General features: G+C 46.0%; 1 protein-coding gene across 1 annotated transcript; it reads left to right on the top strand.

Annotated features, from left to right (window-relative positions):
• The first annotated feature begins 7,747 nt into the window (after window positions 1–7,747).
• LOC117652427 (deoxynucleoside kinase-like) lies at window positions 7,748–8,582 on the top strand. Its single transcript, XM_034397325.1, has one exon. The coding sequence runs from the start codon at window positions 7,844–7,846 to the stop codon at window positions 8,537–8,539; it is 696 nt and encodes a 231-aa protein (XP_034253216.1). The 5' UTR covers window positions 7,748–7,843; the 3' UTR covers window positions 8,540–8,582.
• The last annotated feature ends 9,257 nt before the right edge of the window (window positions 8,583–17,839 follow it).

Below are 17,839 nucleotides of genomic sequence, written 5' to 3'. Positions count from 1 at the left end.
CCATCGAGTAGAACAGCACATGCTACGAGTGCCAACACGCTACCACTGCCTAATGTTGACAATCCTTTGCCGTGGTCTGCGCGTAGTCAAGGATCAAGGATCACGACACTAGCCCGGACGACACGACAGCCGCGCTGCCGCCCGCCCCGCACACTCGGTCCGCGATCTACGCGCGCGTCCCTCCCGCACCACGGCCTTGGTCGCCTCGTTCGGTGGGCACTGCCGGTCTCCCTGCAGCAGAGTCCGCGGCGGCGACCCTCCGGAACCACGGCCTTGGTCGCCTCGTTCGGTGGGCACCGCCCCCTGCGGCAGAGTCCGCGGCAGAGTCCGCGGCGGAGACCCTCCCGAACCACGGCCTTGGTCGCCTCGTTCGGTGGGCACCGCCGGTCTCCTTGCAGCAGAGTCCGCGGCGGCGACCCTCCCGAACCACGGCCTTGGTCGCCTCGTTCGGTGGGCACCGCCGGTCTCCTTGCAGCAGAGTCCGCGGCGGCGACCCTCCCGAACCACGGCCTTGGTCGCCTCGTTCGGTGGGCACCGCCGGTCTCCCTGCGGCAGAGTCCGCGGCGGAGACCCTCCCGAACCACGGCCTTGGTCCCCTCGTCCATTCAGGTGCGCGGTGTGGCCGGAGGAGCAGAAGGTGGTCTTCGGTTGTAGATCACGTCTTCAAAAGTTTTTTTTTTGTTTTTAGAGGTAAAGCACGCCAATTCCCCCTTTTAGAGGTAAAACACGACTATTCGGTTTTTAGAGGTAAAGACTACACTTTTTAGATGTAAAACATTAGATGAACTGCACAAGCCAAAAATAGAGTTTAGAGGTAAAAACCTTAGAGGTGTCGCTACCATCTCGTCGCCCCACCCACTCAACGACCCATACATTACATCTATGTACGCACGCCTCCGGCCATAGCGTACCAACGATTAAACCGCAGAGGCCGCACAGAGGAAGCAGGTGTCACTGTCGAGTACCTCACCCTGCTACACGACCTGACCGACACCTGGCTGCTACGAGAGGAAACCAACCCAGTTCACGTCCTGGATGGAACTCTCACCCCTGAGCAACTGCTGGCAGCCGCTCTGGACATTATCCAGAACCTGAGAGATAACGTCACGCCAGCCCAGGAGTCCCAGCCCATACGCGAGGAGTAGTTCCATGAGTTAAGTATTTGCACTAACAAACAGCTGGTTAAGTTTCTTAGATTTCAAGGTGCCTACAGAGTAGGATTAGCTAGATAGTCAGGACGGCATCAGGCAAACCAACCAGACAGAGTAGGGGTTGGATACTTAAAAGCGCAAAACTGTGTAGAGTGTTTTTCTGTTTGTTTCAGTTGGAGCTTCACCAGAACTAACACAAATTTGGTTTGGGCCCCACAGGCGGAACATCCCAACTTCACGCGGTGTTGCAAATCGTGACGACGGTTGTAACGTCCGTTTGGAGCTGTTGGAGTCTACCTGGCGTCTGAGATGTTAAAGGCCAACTGTTCTTTATTTTTATTTTTTTAACAACAAGCCGACCCGCGGGCTTAGGACTGGACACCCTAACGCCTGGCACCCAGAAGGTGTAATGGGGAAGCGAGCCTTTGTAGCATCACATCAAGACAGCGAGCAGTCGTCATCAACTCAAGAAAGAAAAACTCAAGAGATTATCAAAATTGGACGTTTAATCAGACTTGTGAAACCACGTTTAAAATCGAGTGAGAGAGTGGGAAAATAGTTCTAAAACCTTGAACCAGTACGTCTAAGTTTAAAGTCAGTGTTCAACCTGAGGCTCGAAGAAAAGGGTGTACGAGGAAAATTTTGAGAAACTTCGTTTCTTTCATTCAGGAGGGAGTGGTGTTATGATATGAAACAATAGAGAACATAACCAAAGCACGGCCTCTAGACGGTCATTCCCCAGTTTTCTAACCACTGCCCTAGTGATCCTGGCCAGGACCTCAACCCTTCTTCTTTCCGTTCTTCCCTCAAATACCCTGGTTCCTAAATCCCATTGGCCATGCACCCCCACTCTCCACCACACTGTTCTTCCCTATGTTCTTCTGCATCTGTAATATAAACACGGAAAAAAAGAAATTCGCTGATTCAACGAGAAAATCGCTGATTCAGCGAATTTCGGCCTTCTAGATTTGAGACGAGGGGCAAATTCGCTGAAACAGCGAACTTTTGTTCGCCAAACAAATATTCGCTGGAATAGCAAACAAATATTGCTGGGATTGCGATTCATGAACGCTGGGCAGACATGGGATATTGGCTAGGAATGTGTTAGCGACTTCTGTTCGCTGAAATAGCGAACAGTCTTTGCCCTAGCAAAAAGCGTATCGCTGGCTCATCCAGCGTTAACATGCTTGCTGCTTGACGTTGGTCCAACCCAATGGATTTGCACCGTATGGTACCAGGTGACGCTCAGCTTGACAAATATTCAACCTCAGTAGGATTTGAACCCGTGATCTCCTCAATACGAGACGCACGCTTTGCCTCCAGACTACCATGTCATTCTCCTCGCATCAGCCAGAGGTTCGCACTTGTGTCCTGCGCCCACCTTTGGCATGGTGTTTGTTCGTTTAGCAAATAAATTCGCTCGTAGGTAGGCAAAATGTGATTGCTAAATTAGCCAACTGGAGTTCGCTAAACTAGCGTTCTAAATCCTTGTGTCAGCGTTTATTTTCGCCACTTCAGCGAACTTTAGTCTAGCAAACGCAGTTTCGCTGGAGTAGCGAAATAATTTTTTTCCGTGAAGGCGCGCTGTCTGGCGCCAGCCACCATTCTGTACACGGTCACCTTGTTGATAATACAGAAGCTTCCGTCTCCACGAGACCTTCGACTACCCTTTCCCTCCAAGTCCCTTACACTGCCACACTATAACAATATGTAAGTTATGTCTAGTAGGACAGATTTCTAGTAGGAGAGATTCACACTCCTCCCGAAGTACGGCAACATTATCGGAACTTTATAATGAACTTTTTAACATTTCTTGGATATGTGGGTTTAAGGTCAGATTTATTTTCGCTACCACGGAACATACAAATGAACATATTCAGAACTTCTTGTAAATATTTTATAGGGCGCCCACCAAACTTCTCTAACGTAGGACATTTTATTTGGAAACTTTGTCCAGGAACAACAAACAAGTATATACATATATATTGCAACTTTCCTACACTTTCCATTTGGTAGGACACTTTCCTTCAATATTTTATCTTAACTTATGGCATATGTTGTCAAGATGTAATTAAGTAAGTATGTATATTTGGTAGGAGGAATTTTTGGTAGGACAAAATCACACCCCCCGATATATACAAAGGCACCATACATTGATGCTTTTTCAGTTCTCCAATAACGTAGGCTGAGCAGTTTTCTACAAAGTATTCAAGGCACTATGCTGTTAACTGAAAACTACTAATCTGCTAAGAAAGACAGCTCAGAACGGATTTCATGAAATGAATTGTACATCAACCATTTCAATTATGTTTTATTAGATTTCAATGATGTAATGAAAATATTCAGTTTTCCCAACATTCCTTTGACACTTTATTATATACATATATATATGGAAGTGTATATGTATTCTTATGCTTCTTTATTATTAAAAGTGTGGACCATGTACTAGATTTGTATTGTATGAAAGTGCTTTCTTTGTTAAAAGACTATTCATACGATTCAGATATGGTTCCTTTTAATGTTAATATGGCAGGAAGTAAACGTACTCAATAAATGTTATTCTGTAGAATTTTATAGTCAGAACACAAAGTTTATGCGAAGATTCAAAGATACATTCTTTTCTTAAAAAAGTTCCCAGCTGCATCCAACATCCTAGTTAAGAATAAATAATACTAATTAATTTTCAAAGTTGTATAGACATGCATTATAAATAATCACCAATATAACTATTGAAACACTCAAACGATCACATGAAATTAAATAAAGAAAAAATAGCATAAACAAATTATATAAGTTGTTATATTACTTTACCTGAAATTAAGTTACTTAACAAAGATATGATGTCAGTGCTGATTGAAAAGTTACTTCACAAACATAATACAATGTACATAAAAGTATCTGAAAAAGGACAGATATAATTATACGATTAAATATGACGTTTCAATAACGTTCATTACAAGTAGTACCTGTTCCATTTTAGATGAAATAAAAAAGGCTCTTCAATACCTCATTTGACAGATCACTAATAAGATTATTGTGGTCAGATGAACGTTTATTACAATTGCAATGCAATTGTTTCCCACAATAAAAACTGTCACAAAACTCAGGTTGATTATCAATAAATAACTTTATGCTCTTTAAATCATGACATACAAGAGGTTTATTAAAGAATACTTCACATCTTTCCGAAAACAATTGACAACCAGTTTTTTTCAGTAACTGCAGCCAGCGAACTCTCATTTCTTTAACTTCCAAGTCATTTCTGCCTAAATATGCACAATTAAATAAGAACAGAACAGGCCCGGGAAACCAATCAGGAAATTTATCACTTGACCAATTTTCATTAGGCATCTGTATGTAAGGAAAACATTTCAACATGATATATACATTACATTAACTATTTATTGAATACATTTTATTACAAACCTTTTAATTTTATCTAAAAAAATATCAATGGAAGATATATGTTGAGGAACGACTAAAGCAACAGATGGTCAAGTTCTTTCTTTTATTCCCCTTCCCTGCATGGCTATGAGACCACCCTCCCTGGCCAGGGTCCCACTGCAAGCCCCGAACACCCCACTGGCAAGGGCCACTGTTGCCCAGCCCATAAATACAACCGAGCCAGAGCTCCGCCAACAGTCTGCGGTCTGGCCCTGCCCTGTGAACACTGAACCTCAATAAACACTCTACCAAAGCCAACGTGTTGTCATCGCCCTTCACCTGCCAAACCCAACAACTGGTGACAGCGGTGCAAGTTGCGACAACACTTGGCCGAGGCTGGGTTTTTGAGAGGGGGAGTGGGAGCGCTGATCAGATCCAGAGTGCCGAGAGTTTGCGAAAGAGTGAGTAGACGAGTTGACTAGCAGCTCAGTAGGGGGTGGAGGCAAGTGCAGGAAGTTCAGGCTGTCCACTGGACGGAGCCGTACGACCGAGCAGCCCTTGAGGCAGGTGCAGGAGTACAGGCTGTCCAGGCGGAGCCGCGAATCCGAGCAGCCCAACCCCAGACCGAATGTGTGAGTGAAAGAGAAAGTGGTCCGAGGCAGGTGCAGGCGGTTCAGACTGTCCACTAGCCGGAGCCGTACGACCGAGCAGCCCTTGAGGCAGGTGCAGGGGTACAGGCTGTCCGCTAGGCGGAGTCGCGAAGCCGAGCAGCCCTACCACGAGTGAAAGAGAGAGTCGAGCGGAACCGGCTGAGCCGAGCTGTGGACCTAACCAACGAGACTGTGCTACTGGAATCCAGGACGCCAGTCTGATAACCCCCCACGAATGGGGGAGCATCCAAGGTTTTTTTAATGGGCGACTTCAAATTTTGACGGGTGGTACGATGGGACCATGCCGTTGCCATGGAGATTTTTTTTCATGTTTTGACCATTTGCTCAGAACATATACGATTTCTTGTTACTTTGATGAGCCAGGAGGTTTAGTTTTGAGGAGTGGCACATTTTTTATTTGAACCATTTTTTCATATCATTAACGGTTCACGTTTTCGATTGTTGCAAATTTATGTTTTTCGCGTTTACGGAAAATTTCCACGATGAATTTTCGAAAAAAATTAGAATTTTCGTTTTTTTCATGGTTGAAATAGTTTAGAGTTGTTTATTTGAAAATCGGAGAGGGGGGGGGGGAAGAATCCACGGACCTCGGACAATAGGGGTTCTTGGGAACCCCTAAAAAACAATAAATTGATCAATAAAGGAATAAAAAAATTCATGGGCCATATAGGCAGAACAATTTAAACAGACCAAAGAACAAGCGAAAACTGAAGCCAAAGAAAACTCAACAAAAGAATATGAATAATAAACCAAAAAATATGAATAATAAACCAAGAAAAAGAAGAACGAAAAGACACAATCGAATTTTAAAATTTACAAAAAGCAATATACAATCAAAAGGAGTTACAAAACTATGCTAGAAGCCAGCGCAGCAGCGACGGCCCGTGCTGCTGCTCGCTCCTCCCTGGCGGCGGCCTGCCGGCGCGAGAGAGCCAGGACGCGGGCGTCCCACGCCTGGCGTTTCGCGCACCGACAGGCACGCTCTACGAGGATGACCCCAGGACATCCCGGGGAGACCGATGCGAAGGGGCACCGAAATTGGTGCTCCCACACATGGTGGGCTCCCGCAAGACGCCTGAGGCCGTCCTCGGCCTCTTCAAGGGGTTCGTGGAACTCCGTCACGGAGTGGACCGCCACGAAACGCCCCACCGTCGCCAACCGCCGTGCCACGAAGTCGGCGCAGTGGAAGCACGACTGATGGAGGACCCCATGTCAGAAACTACCCAAGGCACACGAGGGAGCACCACGAACACTTGGAGACTTACCGTCCAGGAGGCAGCCCCACCAGGGCCAAACTGCACCACCATGCCTACCATGCACTTGGGCTTTTCTTCCTCCGAGGAGACAGATGGCAAAGAAGGAGGCAATGGGGGAGGCATTTTCAGGAGCGTCTAAGCCGAGCTAAGGTCAGGGAAGGCAGGAAGATGGCAAGGGAAGTCCGATGGAGGTTGGGCAGAGCAGCGGTGGTGGAACGTAACTGGACTGACCAAGCTCTGAACCACCACTGCGCGCTAAACAAACCCGCAGCCAGGCGACCGAGGTTCCCCCTCCACCTGCCCGGTTTCCCCCACCTTCACAACCAGTCTAGTTGGTGCCAACCCCCAACCACTACGACTAACATTTGAGTTGCCAACATTAAAGGTGTGGAAATAAGTGTTCAAGCGCCAAGAAAACAACAAATACAGAGCCAAATGTTTATTACTAAAACTAAAGCCAAAAGGTTAAATATTGAAAATTACGAGAAAGATACGGGAAATAACTGGCAAAATACAGAAAAGATTACTAAGGAGAAACCACCAAATTTAACTACAAAGCACCGTTCAAAGTCCAACTTTATCAAAAGAACTACAATTGCAGAAGGAAATTACAACATTACAAGAAATTTTCTACAGAAGCGTTTAGCCACTCGGGCATGAGGGTTACTGTTACTCAGCCAGAATGTTTTCGGGATCAAAATTGTCCAACTCGCTCTGAAGAAGGTTCACCCGGGCCTGAGCACGGGCGAGGTCGGTCTTAGCATTCTTCAGAGAGGCCTCCAATGCAAGCCGCTCATTCTCCAGGGCAGGGTTCCCATAGCATTTTCGCTTGGCACAGTTGCAGATCCAGTCGGACACTGGGTGGGCGATGCAGTCGCCCCAGAAGCATCGCGCCAGCTCACAGTGGAAGCCCATCTTGTTGTATTTCTCCAAGTACCAGCGAGACTCCAGAGATCGAATGGCCGGAATGGCGCCAATAATTTATGGAAAGCCAGAGCTCGGCGATACGGAATAATAAGGCTCCAGAGATTACGAGGCGAGAAGTCGTACGTTGACACCAACGTCACGTTTCAAATCGAACGGCTATCGCAGATCGTTAAATCAAAGGGCTCGGCGAGAAGGCGGCAAGGCGGTCCAGAAGCTGGGAGCCGACCGAGCGAAATGGTGCCAACCGAGAAAAGTCAAACCAAGCGTGCGACCACACAGAGTGGATGGCCAGAGTTGACATTTGTGGCACGGTAGGTGCCGGCCAGAACAATAGTCATTCAACCCGAGACCGATAGCGCACCAGGAAACGCGATCAAGGCACGCACAGAGGCCAGTGGCCTAGGAGCAGAATGGGACGGCTCCAGTCGCCCAGAAGCCTCCCACCAGAACAGACATGGAAATTTTAGTCGCCCTCGGAGGGTTGGCGTTGGCCACCCTGTTAATTATCCGAAACATCTGCCGGCGAAGCAGACGACGGACCAGAGTCAACAAAATCATGGTGTACGTAGAAGGCAACATCGGAGTAGGAAAGACCACTTTATTGCAAAAACTGGCAGAAAAAGGGTACCCAGTGGTTCAAGAACCTGTGAAACTTTGGACCGACTGCAACGGAGTGAACTTCTTGGTTCTGTACTCGAAGGACCTACCGAAATGGGCTTTCACTTTCCAAACGTTAGCCTTGTTTTCAATCTGGCACGAGCAAGCGGAGGCCTGTGGCGACCAACCTATAATAATCATGGAAAGATCGGTCCACAGTGTGGTGAAAATGTTCGCCCTCAATCAATTCAAGAACGGATTCCTCAGCCTACCGCAGTACTTATTACTGGAGAAGCTATCTCAGATGCTGTCAGGAAGATTTAAAAGAAGAGAAGTGTTCATCTACCTACACACCACAGCTGAGGAAGCACATCACAGAATGAAGCTCAGAGCCCGTTCCGAAGAAGCCGGATTGTCACTGCAGTATTTTCAACAACTTCAGGAGATTCTTCTTGGCTGGATGACTAAGGAAGAAAAACTGCAATTGGTGGTCAACGCGTCTCAAGGGCCCCAGGAAGTCTTCCGAGTAGTGGAGCGGTTCCAGCAGACCTGACAGCGGTGTATGTGGACGGAACAACGGCAGAGAGCATCCCCAAACAAAGTTAAGTATTCCAACCCTTTTAAATGTAATTAAATTACTTAGAAAATGATGGTGTTTGAAGATAGGATTTAGCTAGCTAGTCAGGAAACACCAAGGCAAAACCCCACTCTGTAGCTAGAGGGGCGAGAAAGAATGTTTTTCTGTGCAGTCTTGTTGTGTATGTTCAGGAATTACTTCAGAGCCGAGAACTCCTAGAACTACAAGGATAACCCACAGAAGACACCCGTTCTTCACTCCAGCCTGTCCGAGGCAGCACGCTGAGCCTCGAGACCTTCGGCTGTTAACTAATCACTTTCTCCCCTAATAGTGGCTATGCTTTTTGGCCCGTCCCGTTTATTTTTTGTAAAAAAAATGACGGAGGGACGGGCATATAGTATGATGCATGCTGTGCGTCCGTTCGTTCGTTCGTTCGTCCGAGGACTTCCCGTGGTCCGATCTTGACCAAATTTGGTATGCAGCCTCCTTGGGTGACCCTAAGAACCGCCCGGTGGTAGCAAATCCGATCCGAGCCCCGGGGGCGCTGCTGCAGGTGCATTATGGTCTACATGGGGTCGAGGAGGATTTCGGCAACGGATGCAGCTAGGAGGGCATGTAGGGGTATTTTTGGAATCGGGGCGACGAGAAAAAACCAATGGTGCCAGTTTCGAGCGAATCGGAGAAGTTTGGACCCGGGTTCAAATCCCAGTGGGGTATATTTTGAACATTCTTTTTATTCCAGTTTTTGCATTGTTTCTGATGTTTTTAAGGGTGCTGATGACGAAAACGACATTTATTTTAATCCCAGACTCAGGTTTGAATCCCGTCAGGGTCAAACATGGGCGAAATTCGTACGTTTCTTAATGTACGGGACGGGCCAAAGTTGTCGATGTATATCGCTACTTTTCCTGTTATTAAAATGTTGAACAGGCGCGTCAGAGGACCTCAGGACAGCTTCCCTAATGCTAGCTCGAGGAAGTGCCATGAGAGTCACTGACAACCTACTCTACGGAACACCCAAAATTGAAAGGCGGTACACATGGCGTTACAAAGGCAGTAAAAAAATTACCGCCCTCTACGGGCGGAATCCATTTTTTACCGCCTTTCCAAGTGCGGTAAAAAATTACCACCCTTTTTAAAGGCGGTAAATTTACCATCTTTCACAGCTGTACCACCTTAAATGTTCCCTCCAAAAGGAATATTCAAGGCGATACAACTGTGAAAGGTGGTAAATTTACTGCCTTCAAAGGGTGGTAATTTTTGTACCGCCCTTGGAAAGGCGGTAAAAAATGGATCCCGCCCGTAGCAATATTACCGCCCTCGAAAGTGGTAATTTTACCGCCCTTAGGTTTTCAGTGAAGTTCAACTTGCTTTGCTTTTATTTTTATTTATTTTACCATGAAAGGCGAGTCAGGGAAGGACTGGACACCCTTACCCTGAGAGGCCTGATTGGCATTAGAACAGCAAATCCTTTTTAAATAATCCTTAAACCATAAATGTACGGCTGGCAACAAGGGCACGAGCCAAACTTTTCAAAAAGAAGGGAGTGGTGTAACTTTTAAAGAAGGGAGTGGTGTAACTTTTTAAAGAAGGGAGTGATGTTGAGGAACGACTAAAGCAACAGATGGTCAAGTTCTTTCTTTTATTCCCCTTCCCTGCATGGCTATGAGACCACCCTCCCTGGCCAGGGTCCCACTGCAAGCCCCGAACACCTCACTGGCAAGTGCCACTGTTGCCCAGCCCATAAATACAACCGAGCCAGAGCTCCGCCAACAGTCTGCGGTCTGGCCCTGCCCTGTGAACACTGAACCTCAATAAACACTCTACCAAAGCCAACGTGTTGTCATCGCCCTTCACCTGCCAAACCCAACATATACATGAAATTTAAAAAAGGCAGCAAAGAAATAGTGTCATTGTTAGACTAGTTAGGAGTAACTATGGTTTCAGAACATTTCAAAAGACAATAGAAAATTCACAATACATAATTCAATCCAGTAAATAATAGACTAAAGAAGAAAACATACAAAATAATAAATAAAATAATACTAAAATGGCAAGTAACTTGCAAGATGATTCAGATTCCAATTCAGAAACCAGTTCCTACAAAGACACCACAAGTACAACGAGCAGTAATAGTACTGATTCAAACCGATCCAGATCACCATTGGTACGACAACCAATAATATTTCAGGTGTGTCATTTAAGACATATTTGTATTCAAGACAATGATTACAATAACACGATCCATCATAGAATATCTAATTAAAAAAGAAACTATATCTTTACAGCAACCAACACAATCAATGAATTTTCGAAATCCACCATATCGTATTCAACAAAATTTGCATGAAAATACTCATTATCCCATTGTCAAAATTCAAAGAATCGGAAATCATAGTTTGGCACCAATTCTGATTCTATTCCGAGATCCCAACAACGACATGGCTGAGTATAATATGTTCCTCCCACGAAGATTGCGAACAATTGATACAACAGAGTTACAAAATCTGAACAATTTGGCAAGTGCAAACAATTTATTTATACAGAGAAATTCCAATATAGGAGACACACAGCCAGTATGTTTACTTTGGCATGAAGGTGAAACTATATTGCACATATAAGAAGACCCAACCAGGTAAAGACGATTATAAAGACAAACAGTACACATATGAATGCTCTTCATGACTTTCATCTCTACAGATTCCTATAATAAGAGAAGATTCGAATATAATATACAATTCAGAACAGAAGTTTCAATACTTAAACTTCCAATCCATACAGAAATGATTTCACAAATATAAAAACATACCAGGTAAATACACTTAAAATAACAACAAATATATAGATGAAAACTATACTTACACAGATTACATAGTAAAATATTTTACAGGCACTTCATAAGAAGAAGTTCAAGTTAAACTAAACGCATGATACGGACCCCATTTGAGTCATCAATGTAAAGTAGCAATGAAAAGAATTTAACAACATGGATCATCAACAAGAAAGAAATAAAAGAAACATGACTAACCCAATTAAAGTTTAAAAATTGTAAGCGTCTATGTGTTACAAATGATGCTGCATCTGAACACAATGATATAAAATTAACTGATGTTGGAAATCCTGTTGTTATCTTGAAAGCCGAAAATAGTTCAAAAATTGCCAAAAAGGGTCGGATCTCTTGATTGGAAAGTTGTGAAGGTCCAGTCTTCTGATGGGTAGCGATGAGATACAGCACTCGGGATGACACACGTTACAGCCTAAAGAAAGACAAAAAATAAAAGAGCTAAGTTAAAATTTTGCTATGTTTACCAAGTTTGAAAATCAAGAAAAGTAAGTTAACAGGCATACTGTTCAATATGTAAGTTACAGAATTACAATTGATAAAAAGGTGCTTGGAATTTAAAAACAAATATATCTAACTCAAACAGGATAATGGAGGCACAAAAGCAAACTGAAGTCAGAGTAGAACCACCGAATGAAAGCAATGACCAAACTTACTCATAGATGCTGTTGTAGCGTGAGAGTGTTGTTATGTCATAGAGCAGGACTGTAGTAATGGCGATTCAGCCATTTCACCTTCATATTGACGTAAGTAGCTCATTGTAGACAAGGATCTATGCACTTGACTGCAACACATAAACAACAAGAAACTTGTCACACATGGTTCATAACAATTTTCAATTAGAGAAAATGAAAGTTTGAAAAAAAAGCTCAACAGAAATATTAGCCTTAATACTTAAATTCTTTGGACAACAACATTGGACAGGGGGCCGGCCCAGCTTGGCCTGCCGGCGGCCTTTTCTCGGGCCTTCAGCCCGCTCGCATCACACACACCGTGAGCGGGTAAAGCAAAGTTATCGATGTACCATCGTGACTTAGGCCCGCCCTTCTATTCACAATATGCAATAGTCCTTACACTTTTTACTCCAACTGTCCTTAGAATATGCCCATTTCATTTGTCTCTTCGCCCTCATTCCGAAAATACCCATATTTGCCATGCTACTGCAACTCCTTGCAATAGAGGCACAGCAGGAGCGCAAAACGAGTCCGTCGCACTTTTTTTTCTCATAACTCATGAAGGCGGGCTCCTGGACCCCCCTTCCGACCCCTCGTTGAAGAGGTCTTGCCAAGACCTATCCAAAACTTAAGTAAAAATTTTCAGTCGGTCGACCCCCTTTTTTCAAGATCCTGATGTGACTAATAGACGAAGTCGGGCTCCTGGACCCCCTTTCCGACCCCTCGTTGAAAAGGTCTAGCTGAGACCAATCGAAATCTGCAATAAATTTTTAAGTCGGTCGACCCCCCTTTTTGAAGATCCTGATCTGGCCAACTTGTAAAAGCGGCCGATGGGGGAGGGACCAGGTCCATTCATCTTGTCTCGTCACCCCGATTCCAAAAATACCCCTATGTGCCCTGCTAGCACCAATAATGGCGGAAATCCCCCTCCCGGTCATGTAAACCATGATGCACCTGCAGCAGCCCTTGTGCGACCCGGACGGGATTTGCACCACCGGATTATTTGTTTGGACGGTACTCCTGAAGTACCCTCCAAATCTGGTTACTCTAGCTCAACTCCTTCCTTGTACACAGATGCCAACAACAACAACAAGAACAACAACACACAGACACAAAGGCAAATGCATAGGCCCTCCCCCTATTTTTTGAATAGAAGGGCGGGCCAAAAAAGAGAGCAAAATTAATACAGATTTCAAATGCTACAGTTGGTTAAACTGTTAAACAGGTTGCAAACCTACTGCGCATGTCCAAAAACACTCCGATCAAGAAGTATTATTGGATAGTTCTACCCGAAAAACTGCGTTCGAACCGACACCAATTCTATTGTTGCATACCTGCAGTCAAAGAAATTTTTCATTTCGAACGTGCCATTTCAGCTTTTGGAGTAAGCTGTACAGACCCAAAATGAAGCTCGGCTATTGGTCCGCCCCGGCTCGGGCTCCCCCCACTCCCTTGTTTTTCCTTTGACGAGTCGAGTTTTGCCATGGAAACGGCGATTTTGTCAGCAAATTTCTCAAAATTGGCCGTTAACTTTTTAACCAGATTTCAGCATAAGAATCAGCGTTCAAAGTTCTACAAGTCTGCAAAATCTCATTAAAATTGTATAGAAAATTTCCGAAATGCATAAAGGGCCACACAAATTGAATCTCGGGCCGGCTGAATCCTGGGTATACTATAAGGCTACTTCGTGCCTAAAAATAAAAAAAAAAGGAAGCGAAATGGTTGACAGCAGAATTTAACAAGTCAATTTACATAGCAACCTAAAGACCTTTGTTAGCTGCGACAATGGGCCAAAGGAATTGAAACAAAAACAAAAAGAGAAGAAAGAGAAAGGAAACAATTAAAGAGGGAGCGAGCGAGCGACGCGAATGAAACGAACGTTAGTAAAGTCAGTAGGCAACGCGAAGACGCCACTATAAAGGCATGGGAAACGACCGCGCCGCGAGTGCACCCTGGGTGCTGGACTAGTTTAAAACATGTCCATGTCTCAAAGGACCAAGCGTGACAAAAAAATTGCCCAAATCTGATTTGAGCAGTCCTGGGCTAATATTTCATGTTGCGAAATGCCCAGTCATTTGGGACCACAATCGCCATGATCATAAAGACCGCGGAGCAGTGGAAGCTGCCTTTGAATCCATAGGGCCTATCAAGAAATTTCTATGCGTGTGAAGGTTTGTGTCTGTTTTCTACTAGATTTGTTGTACCCTCAGGCCGCTGACTTGCCTTATGTTCATTAATGTGTTGCAGCACGCGACTGTGCCTCTTTGTGGGATGCTCTCTGTCGAAGAGAACGGGATCACAAACAGCGCCAAGCAGCCAAGGAACCGAGTGGATCGGCAGCTAATCCCAGAGCTAGGCAGTTTAAATATGCCAAAGATATGTCGTTCGCAGTGCCCCAGGATCCCCTTGGCGAAGGGAACCTTCAGCACTTGCTGAAAAGAAGAATTATGACAGTGGTTAGCAGCAGCTAGTCCGAAGAAGATGAAAATGACGGAGCAGGTCCTGACAGTCCAGAGAAACTTCCATCTTCTGTCTCCCATGCTGCGGATGGATCAGAAACTGAACGATCAGAAAAGGATGACTCAGACAACAATGTGATAGACTTCACCAAGGGAAATTAAGAGAAGGACAACAGCATCCGCAAAGAAAGGTACCAGAAGAAAAGCAGTAAAAGACAAGCCGAATTTGCAAAACGGCGTGAGGCATTGAAATTCATAATTGCTGAGCAGGTGAATCAGCATAAAAAAGCTCATTTTTCGAAAAAATTCAAAAGTTTGAAAATTGCCATAGAATCTGGTGTGACCTGCAGTTTGGATTAAATTCTAATTAGTAAGCTTCGGAACATAAAAGAAGATGATGAGACTGATTTGTTCTTCCGATCTGTGGCGCTAAGACTTCAGAAACTTCCTTCTGCCCGTGCAAATAATCTGATGTCCTATTTTGGGCCCGTACCTGCGAACCGGACTTCTGCAATAAATGATTACATCACATCGTTACGCAAAACGTCAAAGAGTGTAAATAGAACTGCAAAGGTTAAGACAACGTTTCGGATCCTTATCGACATAGATTCTTCCAATTTCCGCCGCTTGGCAGCTTTAATCTCTTCGTTAGAATCATGGTCCTTGCTTCGTTTGAATCTTTTTGACCGTGCCTTGATAGGCAAGATTAAAAACCAGTAAACTACAGGGAAAACGTGAAAAGTATTATTGTTTACATCGTCGGCGCGGTAGCGGTGTGAGGTGGAGGGGCAGGCGGGGAGGCGGTGGGAGGACGACACAGCGCGCTCCCGCGGCGGTGCAGCGAACCAAAACGCCCGGCGGTCCTCGGCAACGCGGAGTATCGAAATGACGGGGGATAGAGACAAAGCTAGGGTCATTTTCGGCGAATGTGAGGTCATCTAGCCCATCTGTGGACCTTTCCGAGCAGATAGAGACCGAAATCGACGCGATAGCAGCAGTACGTGCGGAGGAGCATCGTCGAAAAGACCCGCGTGCACACTGCAAAGCCAGCGGTAAGTTTGCTTGCCACAAATTTGGCAAGCCGTTTTAAATGCCAAAATTTGGCAAGCTTTTGGTCGGCACTCTTCATAAGCTTGCCAAATTTTGGCAACCTGGGGAGTATTTCCGGGCGAAGCTTGCCAATTTTTGGCATTCAAAACGGCTTGCCAAATCCGTGGAAAGTAAACTTACCACTGGGATTGCAGTACAGCGTTTCTGGCGCTATAGTGTCCAGTCCATTACAGTGATAGTCTCATGGCCACAAGGTCACCCTCAGTTGCAACAAGAGCCAATAATTTTGTGTCATTGAAAACCCTTGCACATTGCATCACATTCTGAAAAAGAATTCTGTTGCACAGCGCCTTTTTTCGAGACTCCACGCCGCCGCACAATAAGCATATAGCTTGCTTCACCTGAATAGATAGATGGTTCTTTCGAACGTGTTGCTCGTTTCACACGTGTTGCAGGCTCACGGTTTGATGGTCGCGGTGCTGGAGACGTGCCGGAACTTCTGCCACGGGGAAGTCCCCACTGAGAAAACCTTACAAACTATTTTGGGCCTTACAAAGAAAAGTAGTTTGTATAACAAAGTATTTTGAGCATACGTAAGCTTACAAAGAAAATACTTCGTAATTTACGAACTATTTCTTCGTAAAACAAAGTATTTTGGTTTGTTATACGTATGCTCAAAATACTTCGTAAGGTTTTAAGAGTGCCTCCCTTGTGCCTAGCTCCCCGCCGCCGCCGCATCCAGGCTGGCCAAAAGCTTGGTCGGGCGGGGTCCCGTGCTACGCAGGTCCTATGGAAGACGGCTCGGTGCTTGAGTAGAGTGGTCAGAAAGCCTAAACCCTCATCCAAAGAGTTCACGGTTACATTGCGGGATAGCTTGTGCCCGCCATGCACGGTTAGCGCGACTCCTTGAAAAACAAGGACGGTTTTTGAAAAACAAGGAAAGATGGAACACTTCAAGGAAGTTCCTTGGAAGTGTGCTCCCATTCCAAGGAGGCTCCCTTGTTTTCCAAGGCCAGTCCCTTGTTTTCTTGGACTCCAGACAAATTCCAAGGACCCGCCTTGTTTTTGGGGTGCACTTCCAAGGGGACGCCTTGGTTGGTCTCTGCCGATTCAAGGAACCGCCTTGTTTGTCCGCAAAAGCTCAAGTTACGTCGTCGGCCACGTCATGGGGTCCCCGATGACGTCCCCCTGGGGTTCACCATGACGACCCCCATGTTTCTCCGTGCCGTTGAGGCTGCCGGGTCTCACAGTGGCCAACGCCGAAAACCGTTTTCTTCTACGTCCGGTACTTTCGGAGATACGAGGACGTACCACGAGGCCGCCGTCCAGGCGGAGGAGGAAGTGGTGATTTTTTCGAGGCCAAAGTAGCTCTGGCCACGAGCCTACTTGGTGTCCGGGACTTTTGACTTCGGAATCGGGTTAGGGGGGTGCCGGCCCACCTCGAAACAAAATTTGGTCAAGTTGCGGCCAGCCGTTTGTCCAGGATGGCGTCAAACAGCTCGATTTGTGGACTTATTTTGCTGATTGGATGATGTTTGTCGCCATCCTGGACAAACGGCTGGCCGGAACTTGACCAAATTTGGTTTTGAGGTGGGCCGGCACCCCCTAACCCAATTCCGAAGTCGAAAGTCCCGGACACCAAGTAGGCTCGTGGCCAGAGCTACTTTGGCCTCGAAAAAATCACCACTTCCTCCTCCGCCTGGACGGCGGCCTCGTGGTACGTCCTCGTATCTCCGAAAGTACTGGACGTAGAAGAAAACGGTTTTCGGCGTTGGCCACTGTGAGACCCGGCAGCCTCAACGGCACGGAGAAACATGGGGGTCGTCATGGTGAACCCCAGGGGGACGTCATCGGGGACCCCATGACGTGGCCGACGACGTAACTTGAGCTTTTGCGGACAAACAAGGCGGTTCCTTGAATCGGCAGAGACCAACCAAGGCGTCCCCTTGGAAGTGCACCCCAAAAACAAGGCGGGTCCTTGGAATTTGTCTGGAGTCCAAGAAAACAAGGGACTGGCCTTGGAAAACAAGGGAGCCTCCTTGGAATGGGAGCACACTTCCAAGGAACTTCCTTGAAGTGTTCCATCTTTCCTTGTTTTTCAAAAACCGTCCTTGTTTTTCAAGGAGTCGCGCTAACCGTGTGGCCGCCCTCCCTCAAACTCAGCAGGGCTCCCGCCAGCGTGTCGTAACCCTTGTTAGGAGCCACCGGGTTTGGATTGTTGGCCGGACAAACCCAGTCGTCCTTTGACTTT

Source organism: Thrips palmi, unplaced genomic scaffold (assembly GCF_012932325.1).
Source record: "Thrips palmi isolate BJ-2018 unplaced genomic scaffold, TpBJ-2018v1 HiC_scaffold_7, whole genome shotgun sequence".
NCBI lineage: Eukaryota > Metazoa > Arthropoda > Insecta > Thysanoptera > Thripidae > Thrips > Thrips palmi.
Note: the sequence above shows the minus strand (reverse complement) of the source record. Positions and strands in the feature narration are given on the sequence as shown.

Coding starts and splice junctions, on each gene's coding strand:
- LOC117652427 (XM_034397325.1), top strand. CDS start 7,844: ATGGAAATTTTAGTCGCCCTCGGAGGGTTGGCGTTGGCCACCCTGTTA.